At 32.4% G+C, this 25,320-nt stretch overlaps 1 protein-coding gene across 2 annotated transcripts; it reads left to right on the forward strand.

The window, feature by feature from the left end:
• Positions 1–33: 33 nt before the first annotated feature.
• On the forward strand, positions 34–25,221 carry LOC134712558 (DNA polymerase delta subunit 3-like). 2 transcript variants are annotated; one of them, XR_010106293.1, is made up of 15 exons: positions 34–148; positions 4,034–4,089; positions 4,392–4,497; positions 5,174–5,281; positions 5,662–5,735; positions 6,054–6,150; positions 10,909–11,178; positions 12,882–12,933; positions 13,872–13,980; positions 20,265–20,317; positions 21,538–21,603; positions 23,562–23,765; positions 24,080–24,180; positions 24,765–24,935; positions 24,982–25,221. XR_010106293.1 is itself a non-coding variant. In XM_063574243.1 (14 exons), the coding sequence occupies exons 1-14, from the start codon at positions 83–85 to the stop codon at positions 24,852–24,854; spliced, it is 1,452 nt and encodes a 483-aa protein (XP_063430313.1). In that variant the 5' UTR covers positions 34–82; the 3' UTR covers positions 24,855–25,221. The 2 variants fall into 2 exon arrangements, 1 of the variants encoding a protein (XP_063430313.1); XM_063574243.1 differs by having other exon boundaries at positions 24,765–25,221.
• The last annotated feature ends 99 nt before the right edge of the window (positions 25,222–25,320 follow it).

The following is a 25,320-nucleotide window of genomic DNA, read 5'->3' on the forward strand; positions in this document are numbered from 1 at the left end:
GTTTATTTTTACGAATTAACCGAAAGTCAAGCACTTATCTGACACTGATTTTGCGGGAAAACGAAAGTAAATACTCAGCAAAATGGGCACTATTGACGAAATGTATTTGGATAACTTAGACGAGTGGGTTAATGATGAAAATCAAATAGTATGTGTTTGTATATTTGTCTCAACTAGTAGCGAATTAAAATTAACATCAGATAGGTAGAAAGTCAAGTAAAGGACTTCATTTCCAAAATCTATTATTTATGCCATTTTCATGATTTTGGCCCTTTTCAGACAAGTTCTGTATTTGTGTCTGTATTTCCCACTTCTATATATGGATGGGTACGACACAAATTCCTTTCCTCTACTGTGTGACGGGTTGGTCTGTGCATAATTTAGTCGCACTTGCTGAAGAGTGCCGATTTAAACTCCTCGGTTGTAGTGCACACACTACCCAGTCCTCTAGATGGTTCCAATCTACAGCAGTATACATAAAGATAGAGTATATGTACTGGTCAGTCATGCTATTTGGTGTGCCGAAAGTTACTGTAGGGAACTATGACCCCTCGTTTGTTGTTACCGATCGCGACTTGTTGGTCTATATAATGTTCTTAGTTACAAAGTTATTAAATGTTGTTGCTTAACTGACCTCAGGATTTAGTATTTTTAAGCCAGGGATTTCGGGATTTCATGTTTATAAGCCTGGGATTTCGGGATCAGGACCCCTCCTACCCCCCTCTCATTTATGGTGGGTCTCATTTGGAAGTGTGACACAGGATTAGACATTTTTTTGGACATGTGTAAGTGGAATAATTAAGCATGAAAACCGGTAGGGAAGTCTGCTGGGACACAGGAAATTACATTTCATATTATGGCAACAAGAAGCAGGATCCGGGATCAGACCCCACCAATGAGACCCCATTTATGATGAAAGCAAATAATATTTTGGGAACCAGATAATCAATTTGAAATGTAAAACGCCTGACTTTGAATTATTTTACTTTTTAATCATTAATTACATGCTAATTCACAATATGTGATGGAAATGGGATACTAAATCAATAATAGGCATACCTTGATGACCACTATCAGTACTGATAAAAAGTATGGATCTATGATATTGATGTATGGATCTGGTAGTACCGTACAGTACGGGTAGGGACTTATTTTTATGGATGTCTTAATCCGTCTAGTCTGATATGAATAATCGGACATTTTTATGGTAGGTAGTATGGTCATTAATCAACAAATCCAGGTGTGATTGGCAATATATTTGTCCTTTCATCTTAATCCGTGCTGCTAGAATTACAGTTCACTGATTTCAGAATCAGGTTACCTGTAATTTTAACCTCTCGGTCACTTTATTGATTACATCGTTTTTGACATAAAATAGTTTTACAGGTGAAGTACTGGAGAAAACTTTGTTTTAATAAAAATAGCCTATTTTTCTAATTATGGTTTTTATATTTCAACTGCTATTTATTTTCTAATTTGTTCCTCAAAATTATTTTTGTTCTATGTTCTTTGTTGTTTATTTTTTGTTTTTTTGTGTATCTGTTTCTTATTTGTTTGCATAAAATTTCAAACATAAATATTTTTACATGTATTCTATTTCTGGAAGCTTACGGCTATTTTTGTTTTACTCGTAAATCCATTAGCAGAATGCTGTCTCCATGGTTAGTTTGACGCGGCCACATGCAAAATATTTCTATAATATGTATTTAATTTTCAGTCTGTGTTGGGTCAGTTCCAAGATATAAAAAATAATTACAGTGAGCAATACTTGTATATTATTTAGTAGCTTGCTGATTCTTTGTAGTTTTTACTTTTTACTGTAAACAATTTATTGTCCGAAACTTCAAAGTTGGAGATGTATCAATAAAATATAACGCAAATAATAACACTAGAAGAAGATATTCATTCTTCCCGGACATAAGTTTATTTTAAGATTTCCGTGTTTGTTCATTATGCTAAATGTATATAATTGATCTGCATTTGGGGGTAGGGGGTAAATAGGGTCCGGATCTCGAAATCCCGAGCTTAAAAACACGAAGTCCCAAGGTCCCGAATTTAAATAAATCAAAATCCCGACATCGCGAAAAAAAGAATTCCCAGATCCCGAAAGTGTTAATCCCGAAATCCCGAACTTAAATTAATTGCGTAATATTAATTTATGCACAACCATGTAAAAAAGGAAACTTGTATGTAATATATTTTTAACAGCAATTTGTTTTGAAAAATTTGCCGTGAAAAGATAATTCCATGATAAACATATTAGTGATCAACGGCGTGTGCACGTGGTTGAACTTTAACTTGACTCCACTCACAATATTATTGAATGCTAATAAAAGATGTTAAAGATCGATTTTGTCCACTGCACGAGATTCTTATATGGCGGGAAATGTCGTAACAGTAAACTCAGGTGACCTTAATACTGAACGACCGTGGGAAAATCCATTCATGATTAAATTTGATGTGGAATGATTGACAGTATTGTGCGTTAGTTTTGAGGCTCTTGATCGAATGACCAGAATAGAAATTTAATCGATTTACATACATGTAAAATCAAAACAAGATTTAGTCTTCTTTAACTATTTTTTGTTTTATTTTTATCAGTCATTTCCCGGATTCCCATTTAAATATTCTACTTTGGAGAACTCCTTTAAACTTCGGACAACATCGATTTAAAAATTCTTACGGACTGCGCGAGCTATAGAATGACTAGAAGTACGACGAAAAAGTAAAGACAGCTGATCATGAATAGAACGATAAGCCTTCAACCCCATTGGGGTATAAATGTGCATTTATTCAATAAACTATATAAGGTTAAATTTTGATTTTCGTGTATCGATTCGTAAAATATATTTATAATAAAAACACCGGCGATTTTCATAAAAGAGTCGACTGAGACATGAAAATAGAAAGGCAATATCTCGATTGTCAACAATTTTTTGTTAAATAAAAAATAGGAATCGAAATATGATCACGGCGTTATAAATATTGTATTTAAAGAAACCAATTGTTTGACTTGTGATCTGTCTTACCAAAATGTTTTACTTGCGAGAAATGATTGACAGGTGTGAATTGATGTAGAGGCTCGACGGGGAAAGTTGTATCAAAAGGAAAATAACTTTATTCACAATGCCTTTACATATTTTATAAATACGATATGTTGGCCTTATACTTAAAATTGTGTTTCTAATAATAACATATAAAGGAACAGGACGTTAAAAGGGGGAAATAATATAACCATCAATGAAAACTCGTATAATTTATGGGATTGATGTCTCAACAATTTGATTTAAACTTCGATTGAAAACAGTCTTGGTTGTTATTAGGCTTATTATTTTGAATTAGATGAAATATTTACGGTTTACAAATTCAAATGCAAATACAAAATATTTTATTGGCACAAAACTATTAAATAATTGGCAACACAATATATTGTAAAAAGTCGTCTTTATTTCATTTTCAAATTATAAAAAAAAAAATTCCACATTCATGATATTTAATTTTAATTTTAATTCTAAATATTTAATTTTTAATTTAAATTCTTATATTTAATTTTTAATTTAAATTCTTATATTTAATTTTAATTTCAATTCTTTCTCTTTGAATACAAAACAATATTTACATTTATCTAATCTCCATAAATACAATTATATCTGTACAGGTAAAATTTAATTCTAATCAAGCTGGTACAGATTGATTTACGACCTTCCACTTGGATATTGCACAGCAGGTGTTTATTACTCTGGGACAACTGTCCGACCAGTCTGACATCTAGACGGATTAAGGCTTCCATAAAAATAAGTCCCTACCTGTACTGTACTTTGTAAAATATTGAAATTATAACTTACATTTATGATTTTTTTCAATAATATGTAGAAGACTGTCACAGGTCTTTTTTTCTGAAATAGAAACAACTTTAAAAAGACTGATCGGAGTCATCGGACTCCAGGTATGACTAATGTAATCAAGACTGAAAGACCTTTTCGGGGCAATGGTAACAAGAAGGACTGAAGATTGTTTTCTTGTTTTATTTCAGGTTACATTCAAGAAGTTAAGTTTAGAATTACAAGTTCATGTGAATAAAGCGAAACAGTAAGTATTCTAATTAATGAGTAGTTTGCAACAAAAAAAAGACATTGTATGTACATTGTAGTTGATGCCACATGCTGAAAAAAAGCATAATATAAATGATCAAAAGTTATTTTATTACAAGCTAGTATTGTGCAATACTAAATTCTGAAATGAAATTTAAAATCAATTTAAACTTGAAAATATACCACAATTTGTTGAAAGCAAATGTAGCTTTCTACTTTTATGACTCATATGATAAATAATTTATAATTGTGGTATTCAATGTTTACAAACGTAACAAATCATATGTTTGCTTTGCACAGGATGTTATATTCTTTTGTTCAACATCAGAGAAACAACAAAGACAATGACCATCTGTTTGTGACATATTTCGTTGCTGGCTTGTCACATCCTGTTGTCGGAGTTAAGGTAAGTAATAGCGGATCAACAGCATACAACTAGTATATTAGTACATGAATTATTCACCTTACAATACCAATGTGTCCCTTTTTCGGTGGTTAAGGGGTCAGTTTAAATTTCCTATCATTCAGATTTTTGGAGAGAATTATCATAGAATTTCATTTTATCAGTCATTGTTTGAAGTGTTGACATTTTATGATGTTGCTATTTAATTTAATAGATTGATTTAATAAGGAGACATATCTTCTTGTTGATAATCATGATAATAACTATAATTTTCTATGCTAGTATGTGTAGACGTTGAAAGTTAGCCTTATAATGAATTAATATGTAGATCTATGTAATAATAAGGATCTCTTATTAGTCTAGTCTGTATCGCATGTTTCATTTGGTAAGTCAAATAAGAAGAACAATCCCTCCAAAATGTTGACCACAGTAACTAACTGAAGCTAAAGAGAATTATAGGTCATTTGAGACATAATAGAAGTGTGAAGCATATTTTTTTCCATGATTAGTTTTAATATTACCCATAATCTATATATCAACAAATTCATGAAAGCTGGAAAGTTAAGATACTCAATAATGATGTGTATACATATTGCTTAATGAAATAACTATTGGAAAAATAATTGTATAGTCATGTAGTAGTATCAGACTTCAACTTAAAAAATAGTATTAATTTCAGACAGTAAAATGTATGGTTGTTCCTGAGGAAAATATAGAGGCATTTAAATCCACATTATCTGTGGTTACAAGTTCACATATCTACAGTGTCGGTAGATCCAAGGTCAAGGTAAATAATAAAACCTTCCACTAAGAATTTTCAGTTAAGACTGGTTTCATTGTCAATGTTCATTTAATATAGGAGATACCTACTGATACACAAAAGTAATAAAAGTTACTTAGTATGATACAATGTAGAGAATAATATTTTGGAGAAATTGTTCTTAGGATGCCATACTGGTTCTAACTGAAGACTATATATTGATATCTGTTGGTCTTCTCTGAATATGTTGAATTAAGGAGTAAGATTAAAGACTTGTCAACTCCAGAGGTTTTTTTTCGTGGTTCTATTTGATTTCATTTCAGCCAATATAAGTGGCCATACTGAAAGTCAGACAGGGGAAAGCGTCAAGCCTGTGTTAATTTGATCTTATGATATTTATCTTTCAGGATGATAACAAATTGTACCTAGCTGACTACGACTCTTTACATAAAGATAGTACAACAAATACAGATATATTCAAGTAAGAACATAGTAACACCTAACTTATAAGAACATTACAAAATATTAGAAGTTAGAATTTTTTCTAACAGATGAAAACAATTATGTTTTAGCATGAAATGATAACACATTTATTGTTAACTACAATTCCCTATTCAAAAGCATTTTGGAAATGATTATTAAGAATTTAAATGAATGCTTGCAAGTCTTTTCTTAATATTTAAGGTTTTTAAGAGAAATGTTTTTAGATTCTGCAGAAGTAATAAAAACAGTTATATGATGCATGTTTTATGGTGAACTTTATATTATTATTGTTACTAAAATTTGATGTTTATTTCAGATTTAGCGCAATAAAATATCCAAAAGCAAAACTTAGATCAGATGCAGAGGTTGAATCACAGAAAAGATACAAAACTGAACCCACCACATCAAAACAGGTAATGGTATAATGTAACATACAAAACTGAACCTACCACATCAAAACAGGTAATGGTCTAATGTAAGGTACAAAACTGAACCTCCCACATCAAAACAGGTAATAGTCTAATGTAATGTACAAAACTGAACCTACCACATCAAAACAGGTAATGGTCTAATGTAATGTAACAAAACTGAACCCACCACATCAAAACAGGTAATGGTCTAATGTAATGTACAAAACTGAATCTACCACATCAAAACAGGTAATGATCTAATGTAATGTAACAAAACTGAATCTACCACATCAAAACAGGTAATGGTCTAATGTAATGTACAAAACTGAATCTACCACATCAAAACAGGTAATGGTCTAATGTAATGTACAAAACTGAACCCACCACATCAAAACAGGTAATAGTCTAATGTAATGTAACAAAACTGAATCTACCACATCAAAACAGGTAATGGTCTAATGTAATGTACAAAACTGAACCCACCACATCAAAACAGGTAATAGTCTAATGTAATGTACAAAACTGAACCTACCACATCAAAACAGGTAATGGTCTAATGTAATGTACAAACCTGAATCTACCACATCAAAACAGGTAATGGTCTAATGTAATGTACAAAACTGAACCTAGCACATCAAAACTGGTAATGATCTAATGTAATGTACAAAACTGAACCCACCACATCAAAAACAGGTAATGGTCTAATGTAATGTAACAAAACTGAACCCACCACATCAAAACAGGTAATGGTCTAATGTAATGTAACAAAACTGAACCCACCACATCAGAACAGGTAATGGTCTAATGTAATGTACAAAACTGAACATAGCACATCAAAACAGGTAATGGTCTAATGTAATGTACAAACCTGAATCTACCACATCAAAACAGGTAATGATCTAATGTAATGTACAAAACTGAACCTACCACATCAAAACAGGTAATGGTCTAATGTAATAAATATGAAATATTACCTCGACATGAGAGGATATGTTTATATTGTAATTCAAATTGTATTGAAAATGAAATGCACTTTCTTCTGGAATGCCCTATTTACAATAACCTCAGAAGAGATATCACTGATTATATCAAAAAATACCCCAGTTTAGAAAGTTTAAATAGAAATGATCTTTTTTCATGGATCATGATTAATGAAGATAGCAGATTTTTATCTCTTTTATGCGCATACCTCGATAAAGGCTTGCAACTAAGAAAATCAGAAAATTAGTAAAATACTCTAAAATATATCAAAATTATCTCCCCTTGACCACTGATACTTTCTTCATGCATTTGAATTATTATTTTATGTTTCTTTAATCACTCTGTAATGTTTATGTCATGTTGTAATTAATGTTATGCTCTTAATGGGCCCTTTAATTTGGAAAATAAAAATATTGTATTGTATAATGTAATGTACAAAATTGAATCTACCATATCAAAACTGGTAATGATATAATGTAATGTACAAAATTGAATCTACCATATCAAAACAGGTAATGGTCTAATGTAATGTACAAAACTGAACCTATCACATCAAAACAGGTAATGGTCTAATGTAATGTAACAAAACTGAACCTACCACATCAAAACAGGTAATGGTCTAATGTAATGTACAAAACTGAACCTAACACATCAAAACAGGTAATGGTCTAATGTAATGTACAAAACTGAACCTACCACATCAAAACAGGTAATGGTCTAATGTAATGTACAAAACTGAATCTACCACATCAAAACAGGTAATAGTCTAATGTAATGTACAAAACTGAACCTACCACATCAAAACAAGTAATGGTCTAATGTAATGTACAAAACTGAACCAACCACATCAAAACAGGTAATAGTGTAATGTAATGTACAAAACTGAACCTACCACATCAAAACAGGTAATGGTCTAATGTAATGTACAAAACTGAATCTACCACATCAAAACAGGTAATGGTCTAATGTAATGTACAAAACTGAACCTACCACATCAAAACAGGTAATGGTCTAATGTAATGTACAAAACTGAACCTACCACATCAAAACAGGTAATGGTCTAATGTAATGTACAAAACTGAACCTATCACATCAAAACAGGTAATAGTCTAATGTAATGTACAAAACTGAACCTATCACATCAAAACAGGTAATAGTCTAATGTAATGTACAAAACTGAACCTACCACATCAAAACAGGTAATGGTCTAATGTAATGTACAAAACTGAACCCACCACATCAAAACAGGTAATGATCTAATGTAATGTACAAAACTGAACCTACCACATCAAAACAGGTAATGGTCTAATGTAATGTACAAAACTGAACCTACCACATCAAAACAGGTAATGGTCTAATGTAATGTACAAACCTGAATCTACCACATCAAAACAGGTAATGGTCTAATGTAATGTACAAAACTGAACCTCCCACATCAAAACAGGTAATGGTCTTATGTAATGTACAAAACTGAACCTCCCACATCAAAACAGGTAATGGTCTAATGTAATGTAACAAAACTGAACCCACCACATCAAAACAGGTAATGGTCTTATGTAATGTACAAAACTGAACCTCCCACATCAAAACAGGTAATGGTCTAATGTAATGTAACAAAACTGAACCCACCACATCAAAACAGGTAATGGTCTAATGTAATGTAACAAAACTGAACCCACCACATCAAAACAGGTAATGGTCTAATGTAATGTACAAAACTGAACCCACCACATCAAAACAGGTAATGGTCTAATGTAATGTACAAAACTGAACCTACCACATCAAAATAGGTAATGGTCTAATGTAATGTACAAAACTGAACCGACCACATCAAAACAGGTAATGGTCTAATGTAATGTACAAAACTGAACCCACCACATCAAAACAGGTAATAGTCTAATGTAAGTAACAAAACTGAACCCACCACATCAAAACAGGTAATGGTCTAATGTAATGTACAAAACTGAACCTACCACATCAAAACAGGTAATGGTCTAATGTAATGTACAAAACTGAACCTACCACATCAAAACAGGTAATGGTCTAATGTAATGTAACAAAACTGAACCCACCACATCAAAACAGGTAATGGTCTAATGTAATGTACAAAACTGAACCTAGCACATCAAAACAGGTAATGGTCTAATGTAATGTACAAAACTGAACCTAACACATCAAAACAGGTAATGGTCTAATGTAATGTACAAAACTGAACCTACCACATCAAAACAGGTAATGGTCTAATGTAATGTACAAAACTGAACCTAACACATCAAAACAGGTAATGGTCTAATGTAATGTAACAAAACTGAACCTACCACATCAAAACAGGTAATGGTCTAATGTAATGTACAAAACTGAACCTATCACATCAAAACAGGTAATGGTCTAATGTAATGTACAAAACTGAACCTACCACATCAAAACAGGTAATGGTCTAATGTAATGTACAAAACTGAACCCATCACATCAAAACAGGTAATAGTCTAATGTAATGTACAAAACTGAACCTACCACATCAAAATAGGTAATGGTCTAATGTAATGTACAAAACTGAACCTACCACATCAAAACAGGTAATGGTCTAATGTAATGTACAAAACTGAACCTACCACATCAAAATAGGTAATGGTCTAATGTAATGTAACAAAACTGAACCCACCACATCAAAACAGGTAATGGTCTAATGTAATGTACAAAACTGAACCCACCACATCAAAACAGGTAATGGTCTAATGTAATGTACAAAACTGAACCTCCCACACCAAAACAGGTAATGGTCTAATGTAATGTAACAAAACTGAACCCACCACATCAAAACAGGTAATGGTCTTATGTAATGTAACAAAACCGAACCAACCACATCAAAACAGGTAATGGTCTAATGTAATGTACAAAACTGAACCTAGCACATCAAAACTGGTAATGATCTAATGTAATGTACAAAACTGAACCCACCACATCAAAACAGGTAATGGTCTAATGTAATGTACAAAACTGAACCTACCACATCAAAACAGGTAATGGTCTAATGTAATGTAACAAAACTGAACCCACCACATCAAAACAGGTAATGGTATAATGTAATGTAACAAAACTGAACCAACCACATCAAAACAGGTTATGGTCTAATGTAATGTAACAAAACCGAACCAACCACATCAAAACAGGTAATGGTCTAATGTAATGTACAAAACTGAACCCACCACATCAAAACAGGTAATGGTCTAATGTAATGTACAAAACTGAACCTACCAAATCAAAACAGGTAATGATCTAATGTAATGTGGGTATTGAAATTTTGTGTGGTCATATGTAAGGAGTGAAAAAAAATGAAAAACAACCTAATGACAAAAAAGTCAACAAAATATTATTTAGAAAACTAAAGACTAAGCAACACAAACACAACTAATTTGCCACTTTTATCATTTAACCTAAAAGCCTTTTATTTGTTGAAATTCATTTCATTCAAAGCCTGAATACATGCATACATACAACATAAAACTATTTTGAGTGCCTCTCAATTTATATAATTAACATCAAGTACAATGGTTGACATGGGCCACCTGACCTAATTTTCATGGTCATCGAACAATAAGAGTTTTGATGATTAACTTTAAGTAACAGATTCCATGACATAACTGATGAAGCATTTAACCAATGATTTTGAAATAATATGTTTTTATTGATGACAAAATTGAGGTCAAGTTCAATATTGAGAATATCAACTGCTGTATGGTATTGACAAAGGAAGTTTTTAAATGGTTTTCATAATTGCAGGTTAACGGTACTTCAAAGCAGAATGGAGAAAATGGTCATGTCTCTCAAAAAACAAAACAGAATGGAGAAAATAGTAATGTCTCTCAAAAACCAGCAGAGAAACCTCAGAAAAAAGGAGGAATTGCAGGAATGTTTGCTAATCAAGCAAAAAAGCCTGATAATAAAACAAAATCACCTGAGAAAGATACAAAGAATAAAACTAAGTCACCTGAGAAAGATACAAAGGAGGTGAAAGAAGAACACACCAAAGACAGTAAAAAGAATACAAAGGTATTAAAATAGTAGCGATATTTTTATCAGCGAAAAGTGATTTCTTCTTAATCAGCAAATTTTAGCTCACTTTTCCTAAAAGGTAAGCTGGTAAGCTTTTGCTATCCATTGGCACCTGGTATCCATACATATTTAACATTTCATTTTTAAAAATGTTTAACCAGTGAGGAATGATATGTTGAATGTCTTCTTCAAACTATCCACATCTGGTTTTGGTTAGATGTAAAACATGACCCATAGAGACAACTTCAGCTTCTGATTGACAAATTTTCAAAAGTCTCCTCCTCTGTAACTTCAAGAGAAAAATGTTTTGAAACTTAAGGGCGTTGATGATATGAATACCTCATAAACCTCTACAAGAAACATCAGGAGTATCACATTTCCTATACTTCTCAATGTTTTTTTGCCATTTTTGCCATTTTAAAAGTGTTTGAAAATTCCATTATGTGTCAGTTATATACTGACCGGCTTTAGAAACGCAACACAAGATTATTTTTGTGTTATTTTTGAATGAATGTGTCCCCGTCAAAAGCGATGACTGCATGTTACAAACGCCAAAATAATTGTCAGAAAGGTCAACAAATTCTGTCTGACATGTTTTGGGTTATGTTTTACACCTTCTGGTTTTGCATCTGTTCAACCTATTATTTGGTTTTGACAATTATGCGGTTGGAATTTTTAAGGTTTTCCTTCAGTCGATTTTTTGACAATTCAGTTGATGGGAAACATTAATGGCATGAATCTGTACTCAATGGCACTCGGCAATTTGATACGCAGTTGACGTTGCGGCCGTAAACATGTCTGGCAAATGACGTTGCGTAATCAAATTCTGTTGACGTTTCATTGTCACTAAACGTTTATCTGTTCATTGATGGTCAGCAACAAATCTTGCCTACTTGTATCTTTGTCGGAAGGACAGTTAGACGAGTTTTAAAGTCATACAGTATGGTTGCAGCACGTTTTATGTTTTAATGTTTGTAGTATTCTTAAGGGGTAAATCAGTTTTTTGTTTCTCAGTCATGGCAAATTGGAGAGGCAACATTTTAAAACTGGTTTAAGTGAGGCAAGGATTGAAAGAACTGTTTCACAAAGCAAAACAACTGAAACAATATTTCATGGGTCCAAAAATTCGCTTTAAGAAATTCGTGCGACTTCAAAAATTCGGTATGTTCAATAAGCACAGGTAAGTCAGATTTTGATTTTTTGTACGAAGAAAGAAGTATGATAAGCATGCAAAGTAGTTGTAAGAAAATCAAACAAGATTTGGTAAAAAAAATCAACAAAATGAGTGTTTCTAAAGTCGTTCAGTATACAATCCTTTTTAGTGGTTAAATTTAAGAAATAGAACATAACCAACTTCTTAATTGTAATATAAGACTCACAGAATAACTTGAATATTCATTTTCCTACTGTCAAATACAGATTTATTGAAATAATTTTCAAGCTTCTTTAATAGTTTTAAATTATTTGCCCTTTACAATTTCATATGATCTCTTTGACCCTAAAAGCTAAGGTACAAAAAAAAGCAATAATTATAGGAAAAATTACAAAAAAATTCTAAGTGGAATTACATAAAACAAGTCAACATGAATTTCAGATTCATTTTCACTAAGATTATGAACAGTAAAATTCCTACTGTTAGATGTCTATGGTTTCTAAATATTGTACTTTGCTATTGTAAGGTTTTGTATTTTTTTATTTAGGAATCATCAAACAAAAAAGGAGGAGTCATGGCATTCTTTTCCAAACAGACAGGTATTTATAACATAAAAAAAACATAGAAACTAGAAACTGAAAACCTATAAATGATGAAATGAAGAAAATCAAATGTTTGGTAAACTGCTGTCAAAATGGGAATTTTAGTAGGTGACCTTTTTCTTTTTTAATGAAAAAAAATCAGAAAGTATTGTATGTAAATCTTCAGAGGTCTACATGACATTAGTCTATCTTATATGTAACAGAAATAATTTGGCTTTTATTAACAAACATGTATTTACATCAAATATAATCCCTGCAAAAACTGCCTCATTTTGAGACTGGTCCATACATATTTTGATATGAATTATAATCTTACCACAAAAGATGTTTTCCACCATATGTAGGTTTCAAATTTAATTCTCTCTATGGCATTTATGACTCCATTGATTATGGTTGGCATTTGTTACTATACGCGTAAACATTGTTTCTTCCTTACTAAAGTACTGAGTTAAAAATACGACATTCATTTCCTAGTAAATATATATAAATTTCAGATAAAATTTTATCTTTAATATATGAAATACAGCTGATACCCTTTGAGATTTAAATGTTCATGCAAAATATACAGGTTAGCAATATTTTCTTTATTTAATTTTACCTAACAATATACAGTCAGATATTTAATTTTACCTAACAATATACAGTCAGATATTTAATTTTACCTAACAATATACAGTCAGATATTTAATTTTACCTAACAATATACAGTCAGATATTTAATTTTACCTAACAATATACAGTCAGGTATTTAATTTTACCTAACAATATACAGTCAGATATTTAACTTTACCTAACAATATACAGTCAGATATTTAATTTTACCTAACAATATACAGTAAGATATTTAATTTTACCTAACAATATACAGTCAGATATTTAATTCTTCCTTACAATATAAAGTCAGATATTTATTTTTCCAACAATGTATCTTACAGCAAAAGCTAATGAGAAGCCACCAGAACCAGTAAAAAAAGATAATATTGTGAAATCTGAGCCAGAAGTTAAAAAAGAAACAATAAAAAAGGAGCCCTCACCAGCAAAAAGGTATGTAGTAAGACACATTTTGAATACACACTCACAAGCATGTTTAACCCTGCCAAATTCAGGAGCCTGGTTAATTGGATTGATTCATTTTTTGGAAAGTTTGCTATAGCTTGCTATTGCTACTTTCCATAGCCGTCAGCTTCAAACTTCTGGTGACAGATTATCGCAATTTATTCTGCTCTGAGATAATTAAGTACTAGTACTAGTGTTTGAATTCTGATTCTTGGAAGCAGAGACATATAATACATTATATGTATTATATGTCTCTGTTGGAAGGTTCTTTTAAAATTTTGAGTAACATGAATTTAACTTCATTTTAAAAATGAGTATCTCATCACTACTTTGCGGATCTGCCATACGCTGATGAGAAAATCACAAGAAATCTACGCCAGATTGCGTCAGTTTCATTCAGAAAAATTTCATGAATGAACATTTTCCACTCTTCTTTTACCTGTTTACTATGTACGTACTTTAACGTGGTAAAAGCCCGAGAGTATTGAAAAAATCGGGAATGACTGATTAAAATGCGAGAACAAGTTGACAGAGTCTTGACATTTTGACCAAGCCGTCGGATAATTGACAAGTGATAATGGTTTGTTTAACAAAACACAGGTGATAGAATATAAAATACTCGATAATTATAAGTCTAATGTCTCAGTAATGTACAGGTAAATACGGTACCGGCTTTCATGAAAAAAAATATTTTTGAATGCATTGTTTTTGTCTAAACATCGATCGAAAGGTTTTGATGCCAAAAATCATTTGAAAACTGTTAATTCCGTTATTTAAATACATTACAATGTGGATATAAGGGCCTTCACTCGTTCAGCATGCTCAAGTGGATCAAACTGACAGCACAAAAACATTGACCCAACGTCAATTCTTCTTCAGTCTTTTTTCAATAATTTACATCATACCACCTCTGGTGTATTATCGCAAATTTGTATCAGATAGCATCCATATTAAAAGCAACCGAGTCAGCAACTACTTCTTACAATAGCTCAGGGTATGAAGACAAGTGCTGTAGAAATGATTAAGGTTCATGAAATTATGATGATGTGTACCCTTTGGCTAAAATGGCTGCATTTTCACCTCAAAATTTATATAGATTACAGACAAACATGTGCATTGCATGCCCTATTTAAATAGAAATTCAATTGCTTTGTCATCCAAACACAGAGGCCATGATTACAATTATATATAAAACGAATGGCTTACAACAAAAAATTTATGAATCCAGCGTATATAAAGTTTTTATTCCTGTGGTCATACTGCTGTTGTTATGCTCCCACCCTATTGAGTTTTATCATTGTTCTTCTGATAGTATGTACATTATTCCCTTACTTATAAGTACCTCCGTATATCCCAAAATTAGTTTTTGTTCTCTTACTTTAGTTTGTCTTAACCAAATGTTATGAAACTAAAACACAATTCTCATTACCACAAACACTGAACCAGTTTGAATTTTGGTGGATTTATTTTTACTGCTTTAGGGTTTTGCCTTGTTACTTGTTGAGAATATAATACATGTTTCCCGTATTTACATCTTATGTTTCCCGTATTTACATCTTATGTTTATGACGTTACTTTGTACCTTTGTATGGGCGCCTTCGATATTAGATTATGAGCATAAAAGTATCACAACGCAAAGTACCGAGTTTTAGTCGTTTATTACAATACATGGTGGTGCCGTGACGCCATGGAAAGTAAACTGAAAGCGGTGAGAGCAGGCCATAAAAGTGCTGTAACAAGACTTTTGAGAAAATCGGAAGAATAGCAGGATTTGGAGATAGAAGAAAGTACAGAATTATTAGAAACACTTTCGCAAAAACAGAAGATTATTAGTGCTTTGGATGAAGAAATTCTTAATTTAACAAAAGATGAGGATGTTGAGGATGAAATACTACAGACAGATGAGTATAAATTCTTTCTGAATACTAAAATTAGACACATTCGTAAAAAATACTCAAATTCGCCAACTTCAATTATTACCACCTTACCTAATCTGAGTAATCAATCAACGGAAAATACAAATCAGCATAGTTAAGTAGAAAATACGTACAGCTCTGTTCAACAACAAATGTACCATGTTTCGCCCAACGTTACGCAAAATCACCAACTTCCGAAACTCACCTTACCTACATTTACAGGAGAAACACTCATGTGGCAAACTTTTTGGGACTCGTTCGAATCATCTGTACACTATAATCCCACACTTACCGACATACAGAAATTCACATATTTGAAATCGCAACTTAGTAATGAAGCCGCTCGATGTATTGATGGACTACCTCTCACAAATAATAATTATACGGAGGCTATAAAATTGTTAAAAGAACGTTTTGGTCAGCCTACAAAATCACGAATGCCTACATGCAAGCCCTGTTAGCCCTTCCCGCACCACAATACAACCTTATCAGCCTCCGTAATTATTACGACAAACAAGAAGCATATATAAGAGGCCTAGAATCGTTAGGCAGATCGGGAGATTCATACGGCGCACTGCTCATCCCAATCATCTTGAATAAGCTACCGTCAGCTGTAAGACAAAATTTAGCCAGGTAAAACGGAACCAATAATTGGGAATTAAACCAAATACGACACGGAATATTGAAAGAAATTACAATTTTAGAAGCCGGAATGAAACACACCGATGTATTTATTGACACCTTACCGTCTACAGCGTCATTTTTGACTATCGCCAATAATAGAGATTACATGCAAAAATACAAGATAGATTTGAAACCGATGAAGTTAATGAAAATTTACCGTCTATATCGTCATTATTGACAAGCACCGATACGAGAGATTACCCGCGAACACAAGATAGATTAAAATACCGCCAAAGCACAAATATTCGTCAGAAACCATGTATTTATTGCAACGATATGCACGACCCCGCAAAATGCTTAAAAGTTCCAGATTATGAACACCAGATAATAATTATCAAACACCAGAGATTATGCTTTAATTGCTTGGGAGCGCACCTTGCAAATGAATGTAGATCTCAATTTCGTTGCAGATTCTGTAACAAGAATCACCATACTAGTATATGTACCCAACATACCGATAGATCGTACTTCGATAAACCGTCAAATGTAAATAGATATGAAACGTCGGTACACACTGTAGTCAACAATGAAAGTGTTGCCACTGCCACAAGTTTCCATTCGTCCACGATACAATCCCGTTCAAGCGTGATATTGAAAACGGCCGTAGCACCGGTTTGGAGTGAACATCAAGGAAGGAACGCGAATATATTATTCGATGAAGGAGCACAGCGTTCTTTCATGACCAAGGAATTGGCTTCAAAACTAGATATTAAGACAGAAGGTACCGAAGTAATTAATCTTTCGACATTTGGAAATACAAGCACTAAAGTTCAATACTTACCGAAAGCAATTATATACGTTGAGCCAATAGAAGGAGAGAAAATACCAATTGAAGTTTTAGTAGTTCCTACTATAGCAAATCTGATCACAAATTATAGTGCAAATAAAACCCGAGATTGTAAACATCTTAAAGGATTAAGATTAGCACACCCGATCACGAACGAAAGCAATTTTAGAATATTTACTGATAGGAGCTGATTTTTACTGGAATTTTATAGAAGATACCGTTATTAGAGGGATAGGTCCCACAGCTGTTAAATCTAAACTAGGTTATCTGTTGTCTGGTCCGACATTACCAGATGTGAATCGAAAATCGGGATCTGGAGCCGTTGGATTGTTCATCATTTTGACAAATCACAAACCGGAAGAGTCACTAGAAGTCTACACACAACATGATGAAGAAAACATGTACCAAAAAACACCAGACAAATTACATGAAAATAGATACGTATCGAAATCGCCTTGGAAACATTATCACAAGACCTTACCAATAATTATTGTTACAAAACAGAGAACTGACAACATTAGAGTCTTTCATAGAAAGAGCAGGGACAATAAAATCAACACCCGTGTCTGAGATACTGTGCAAGTTTATGGAAGAAAAACACGAACTCGGTGGAAAAAAGCAAGTATCGAAGAATTATTTGTTGGAAACGATGGTCAAACTTTATCCGCTAGAGATGAACGAAGAGGAGCTACCAAATACAGCAGATAGACAAATAAAGTTGATACCAGAAGAACACCGCCTATGGATGACCGATTTTCAAATCGTTGTAGAGACTGTTAATTTTTTTATTTTATCATAGTGATTTCAAGAGACTGTAATTGCCCATCATATTTTTTCGTTTCAATTATGGACATTTAAAGAAATTTTTGAATTTTATACAAAGATATACTTTTGCGGCCCCCCAGTATGTTGAGAATATAATGCAAACGTTAACGTTATGTTTCCGGTATTTACGTCTTATGTTTATGATGTTACTTTGTACCTTTGTATGGGCGCCTTCGATATTAGATTATGAGCATAAAAGTATCACAACGCAAAGTACCGAGTTATAGTCGTTTATTACAATACATTACTAATGGAACCAGATGCTTGGTAGGGCACAGTTTTATACGACCGCAGAAGTCGAACCCTGAACAGTTGGGACAAGTATGGACACAACATTCAAGCTTGATACAGCTCTGAATTTTGATTGCGATCAAATTTTTGACATAACATATAGGTTTTTGACACAATACAAATGTCAAGATCTTTCAAATCTATTGCGCAATACTGTATAATTAGAATGAATACCCAATGTTTATTAACCCATAATTCAGATCAAGTAAAAACTTTGGTTGTGTCACATTTACAGTTCTTGAGTTTATAAAGTTAATGCTAGCGAGGGCATCATTTGCGTCCCATGGACATGTTCCTTATTTTTGATAAAAGCCTTTAATATAAATTCACCTTCTTTACAGTTGTATTGATTTAAGTTACTGTAACTGGCTTATTTATAAGTAAGGATACAGTATTTTTTTGCAAAGAACCAATGCTATCCAAAAGAGTTCAAAGAATGAAAAAGTATTTATAACTATAGGCCACAATAAAGGTCGTCAATAATGAGAAATGTTTGTACCATATACATGTAGAAAGCTTTAAAAGGCCCCTATATGAAACATGTGGAACAATGCAAACAAAAAAAACTAACGTGTTAATTTGCTAAAAACAATTATGAAGGACCTAAACCAATAGAAAAATACTAATTCACAGGCCCTTGAAGTTGACATGGCATGGGTACTTAAAGAAATTAACAGAGCTTTCTGCATGCATATTTTCATTATTTTAGATCTACAGTCATGACAGTTTAAGGTTGCAATCATGAACTTTTTATGGTAAACATAAAAAAAGTGATTTTTGATAATTTCTTACGAGACAATGGTTTAGTTTAAACCACCAAAGCTGTGATGAAATACTTATTTGAAATAATACACATCTATAACCTTTTTGGAATAATACGCAGCTACAGTTGCAAACTTTCCACAGGTGCTATCCAGCACTTTGATTTCATGCCTTATCTCCTTATTTTTATATAGTCTGAGTAAACCGGAACCATGAATGAACCGGTTTCCTGTCCATTCTGGCTGAAAATTAAAGTCCCATTTTTTCCACTTCAAAGTCTTTGTTAAAATACCCTTTGTAAACCGCGGACCCTGTGTATTCTGAATTCCGGTCTTATGATGCAGTCCCAATACTCTCAAATACATCAATTATTACCTGTCAAAACTGGTTTGTTTAATTAATTTCAAATGATCAATATACAATAAAAACATATTTGTTTATACAATATGGATTTTCAGGATAATCAATTAGTCAGGTGTTAAACTGTGAACTTACAATCGTACAGAAGTGAGCTGTATTGTTTATTTAAACATTATGTACTTTTCAATTAAACGAAAAGACAGGCCGAATATATGTCGGATTGAACTTCCGTTGTTACTTGAATAAACAAAGGAGTAGGTTCATCATTGGCCAAACATCTATTCTATATGTCAATGTATGTTGTAAAACAAAAAAGCATCTTAGACAGCAGAAGAGAAAACAAAAATCAGAAGAAAAAAAAACGTCTTTCCACAAAAAGTGACAAGACCTAACTACAGTTGCTATGCCAAAATGGTTGAGAAATGTCTGAATATTTGATGTTGTTAGACCTCCCTGAAAAATAGTATGTTTGATTATAATGGATCCAGCTTTTCAGCAGCCAGTCATGCTTTCATTGAATTCATGAAAGGAGAAGGTTCCATAACACTCTCATTTCGTCCCTATTTCTAGTTAAAACTTTAAATCAGTAGTTTAAGATAGCTTATATCACAAGGAATATATATATATATATTTGTATATTTTTTTAGGAAAGCTTCTGATAAAGGGAAAGGTAAAAGATCCAAATCTGGACAAGACTCGGGTAAGATATAAATATATCAAAGTTATTATTTAAACAACAGGTCTACACCTCTTGGTTCCTGGTAAATTCAGGTCATGACCTGCAAAAACATTGGAAAAGCAATAATAAAGCGATTTTTGTTTATGATTTGTACAAGTAAATAATCCGAAATTGCATGTAATTGAGTCCGACTGAAATTTTAATAATCAAATATCAGGTATAATAAAGGATATTTATTGAGGAGTTTTTATGATAGACTACATATATAAAATATGATTTATTTCAGGTTTTCGAAATTGATGTAAAAAGTACTCATAATATAACTTGAAATTTAGATACCCTGTTGCATAAGCATCCGTGCACTTTTAATTTTTCAACCAGAAAATTAGACTCTTGCCTTATTCATAATTATATACAAAATATCATGCTAATAAGGGGTATTTGCTGAAAATACCGGTTGAGAGGTACAAATTTCCAGAGCCGTTACCTCGAAACAGGTATTTTTGGCAACTTGTAGGAAGCATGATATAATTGTTTAATTCCACCGAAAGTTCTTTGTATCCCTCTTAACCCCAGAAAGTTTATTGTAATCCGGTATCATATGGAGTTTCTACTTGAATGTATATTTTTGTATATATACTGTAGCTGTGCTATTTGCGCAGTTAAATTGCATTGGCCTTATAATCATTTCTGATCATTTTTGATGTACAGTCACTGACCGTATATATGATAAGCTGATTCTTGGCTGACTACTACACTTAGTTCATCAGTTTGAGTGAAGCGTAAATATAGGCGGATTCTAGTGTAAATTTGACTAGTTGACAATGCGTTTATGTTGAGTTTTATTTATGACGTCATTAAAAGTACAGGTTTGCGGAATTGTTTAGGTCATTCACTCTTAATCTTTTAGTGAAATGATGTTTTTTATCCTAAATATTTTATTTGGAACCGTTTATTAAGAATGACCATAAATTTGTCCTTTAAGAATAGAAATAATTCATTGGGTTATCTTTAGACATGGTATTCCCCATCTACCGTGGTATTTGGTAGCAAATACCCCTGCACATGGAATTCCCTAATGGCAAATACCCCGACAGAGAAAAGAAAAACTCAATACATAGAAATTGGTGAAAAATACCATGTCTCTCATCCAATCAAAATGCAGCATTATTACATAAGGTGGAATTAAATGATAAAGCCAATGAGATATATATCGTATTGTTTTTTCTTTTCTTTATTAGATGATGATAGTCAAAAGAAAAGAAGAAGAATAAAAGCTGTGTTAATAGACAGCAGTAGTGAGGAAGGTATATAAAACTTGTTTATTTTATAATAAAATTGAGAATGGAAATGGGGAATGTGTCAAAGAGACAACAACCCGACCATATTAAAAATAACAGCAGAAGGTCACCAACAGGTCTTCAATGTAGAGAGAAATTCCTGCACTCGGAGGTATTTATTCAAAACTGCATGTGTACCACATTCAAAATTAAAACTTGATCTATTTTAGATAGTTGCATATTTCTTTAGTCATAAGTGAAATAGAAGGTATAGTTGTATTTGTTTTTGTTTGTTCATTCATTTATTTGAGCCATATAATTTGTTTGGCCTCTGATAGCTGAACATGGACTGTACTACGCCTATGTAAATGTGGCTATGAATTTATTAAAAAAAAGATATTTGGTTTTACCTTTTGGATTGTTTTACATTTTTAGCTCACCTGGCCGAAGGGCCAAGTGAGCTTTTCTCATCACTTGGCGTCCGGCGTCTTCCGTCGTCCGGCGTCGTTAACTTTTACAAAAATCTTCTCCTCTGAAACTGCTGGGCCAAATTAATCCAAACTTTGCCATAATCATCATTGGGGTATCTAGTTTAAAAATTGTGTGGCGTGACCCTGCCAACCAACCAAGATGGCCGCCACGGCTAAAAATAGAACATAGGTGTAAAATGCAGTTTTTGGCTTATAACTCAAAAACCAAAGCATTTAGAGCAAATCTGACGTGGGGTAAAAATGCTCATCAGGTCAAGATCTAACTGCCCTGAAATTTTCAGATGAATCGGACAACCTGTTGTTGGGTTGCTGCCCCTGAATTGGTAATTTTAGGGAAATTTTGCTGTTTTTTGTTATTATCTTGAATATTATTAAAGATAGAGATAAACTGTAAACAGCAATAATGTTCAGCAAAGTAAGATCTACAAATAAGTCAACATAACCAAAATGGTCAGTTGACCACTTTAGGAGTAATTGTCCTTTATAGTCAATTTTTAACCATTTTTCGTAAATCTTGGTAATCTTTTACAAAAATCTTCTGCTCTGAAACTACCAGGCCAAATTTAAACAAACTTGGCTGCAATCATCATTGGGGTATCTAGTTTAAAAATTGTGTGGCGTGACCCGGCCAACCAACAAAGATGGCCGCCATGGCTAAAAATAGAACATAGGGGTAAAATGCAGTTTTTTGCTTATAACTCAAAAACCAAAGCATTTAGAGCAAATCTAACAGGGAGTAAAATTGTTAATCAGGTCAAGATCTATTTGCCATGAAATTTTCAGATGGATTGGACAAACTGCTGTTAGGTTGCTGCCCCTGAATTAGTCATTTTAAGGAAATTTTGCTGTTTTTTGTTATTATCTTGAATATTATTATAGATAGAGATAAACTGTAAAGGGAAACAATGTACAGCAAAGTAAGACCTGAAAATAAGTCAACATGACCTAAATGGTCAATTGACCCCATAAGGAGTTATTGCCCTTTATAGTCAATTTTTAACAATTTTCATAAAATTTGTAAATTTTAACTAACATTTTCCACTGAAGCTCTTAGGCCAAGTTCAATATAGATATAATGATTGTAAGCAGCAATAATGTTCAGTAAAGTAAGATATACAAACACATCACCATCACCAAAACACAATTTTGTCATGAATTCAAATGCGTCCTTTGTTTAATATTCACATAGACCAAGGTGAGCGACACAGGCTCTTTGGAGCCTCTAGTTTCATATTGTCCTGGTAACAATCCAATATTTGGATTTTACACCAATAAAATGATTTGATTTGATTTGATTTACTGGGCCTTTTGTAGTTGCGATAATATATTAGTGTAGCTCATTTATGAAGACTGTGTCGACCTGTAATTCTTAATTTATATATCATTTAGTCTTTATGGATAATTGTCTCATTGCCAATCATACCACATCTCCCAATTTTTAATGTGAGTTAATAATTAAAAGTATTTGCTTATAATAACTTTAAACAATTACAGAAATGGATTACGAAAGTCCTATACCTAGTCCTGTTAGAGAACCATCACCTGCTCCAGAGTCCCCTGTTCCTAAGGAAGCAGAGAAAGAAAGTCCTGAAAAACATTCACCAGAGAAAACAACCTACACAAATAATGGAGAGAAAAAGAGAAAAAGGAGGAGAAAACAAGTCCCTAAAACCTTTATGGATGATGAAGGATACATGGGTAAATAAAACAAGATATAGATCTTTAGAAGAAAAAAATGGTAGTTAATTGATTTATTGGACATACTGAAAAATAAGGCAAAAAAAATCTCTTGTAGGACACAGGATAATTTATGCTTTGTCTGGAAAAATTTAATAAAGAATTGTACCACAAAAGTTATTTTTAAGATCGGCTATACATTATTTCTCATCTGTAAGACAACTGATTGCAAATACTCACATGGCAATTTTTTAGTTACTTGAGTAAAATTAATTTAAAAGAATATAACCATGTATGCTAACCTACATATATAAATTAAATTTATATTTTAACAGTGACAGAGAAGGTTTGGGAAGAAGTATCAACAGATGCATCAGAGACAGAGGCACCACCTCCTCCAAAGAAACCTCAAGAAAAAACCACAAAGTCACCACAGGTAGTTCAATAGATTAAAAACTCAAGTGAAATCAAAGTTTACTTGGAAGTCATAAAAAATCTAAATTACTGGCAAAACAGGAAAGTAAATTAACAAAACAACTGATGGATCAGAAGACTTTTAATAGACCTTGTACAAAGTTTTTTTCATGGGATAACAATATGATGAATCAGGTTTAAGGCACCACACCAGAAAGTTATTTAACAGTTGTTTAAGGTTGTATAAGATGTTACTTTGAGGAAAATAAAGCAGAGAAAAGAACTTACAGAACAATAAAACAAAATGACATCTTGAATCCCTCATAATGGACAATTTGAAATGAGTCCATGTATATATATAATCTTGTGAATATACTTAAACTAAAAACATGTTGTGCACTTTTTGGAATCACAAAGTCAATACAATGCAATATTTTAGATTTAAAAACAAATTATGTTGGTTTATTTTTCTATCATATCCATTTACCATTTATTATGATGAACAAAGCAAAAACTTTATGCTATTGCATATTTTCCCTTAAAAAAAGGGTTGTTTATGATTGGCTTGGTAGTTGCCTACAAAAAATTTGTTTCTTCTTTTTACAGAAAAAGAAAGCCTCACCAAAGAAAAAATCCCCACCATCAGCAGGAGGTAGAAAGCAAGCAGCAATGACTAATTTCTTTAAAAAGAAATGAGATTGAGATGATAGTGTCATTTATAGAATGTTGTTAAAAAAAGTGCTATTTATTGATGAATTTATATTCATTATTTGGATGAACATTAATGTGGATTTATACAAAACATTAATGTGGATTTATACAAAACATTAATGTGGATTTATACAAAACATTAAAGCAGATACAGTAAGGACAAATATGTCACAGTTTGAAAGTATATGTCTATATTACATTTCACAAATTTAAAAATCATGTGGTCAGGTATTTAGATTACACATACAAGCTAGTACAATTTGTGTTGTTGATGTTACTGCAAGATTTCTTAATTTATTACTGTATTTTTGAATGAATTATATTGAAATAGATTAAAATGTATGACAGATAATATTGATTATAATATATTCACATAAATGCCTTTACACAAAGAAAAAAATTAAGAGATGTAGCTGTGTGGTCGGACAGTATCCAGCTGATTTGATACATA

This window comes from Mytilus trossulus, chromosome 3 (assembly GCF_036588685.1).
Source record: "Mytilus trossulus isolate FHL-02 chromosome 3, PNRI_Mtr1.1.1.hap1, whole genome shotgun sequence".
Classification (NCBI taxonomy): Eukaryota; Metazoa; Mollusca; class Bivalvia; order Mytilida; family Mytilidae; genus Mytilus; species Mytilus trossulus.

Coding starts and splice junctions, on each gene's coding strand:
- LOC134712558 (XM_063574243.1), top strand. CDS start 83: ATGGGCACTATTGACGAAATGTATTTGGATAACTTAGACGAGTGGGTT. Junction 5,282..5,661: donor TCGGTAGATCCAAGGTCAAG/GTAAATAATAAA, acceptor TTTATCTTTCAG/GATGATAACAAATTGTACCT. Junction 11,179..12,881: donor ACAGTAAAAAGAATACAAAG/GTATTAAAATAG, acceptor TTTTTTATTTAG/GAATCATCAAACAAAAAAGG.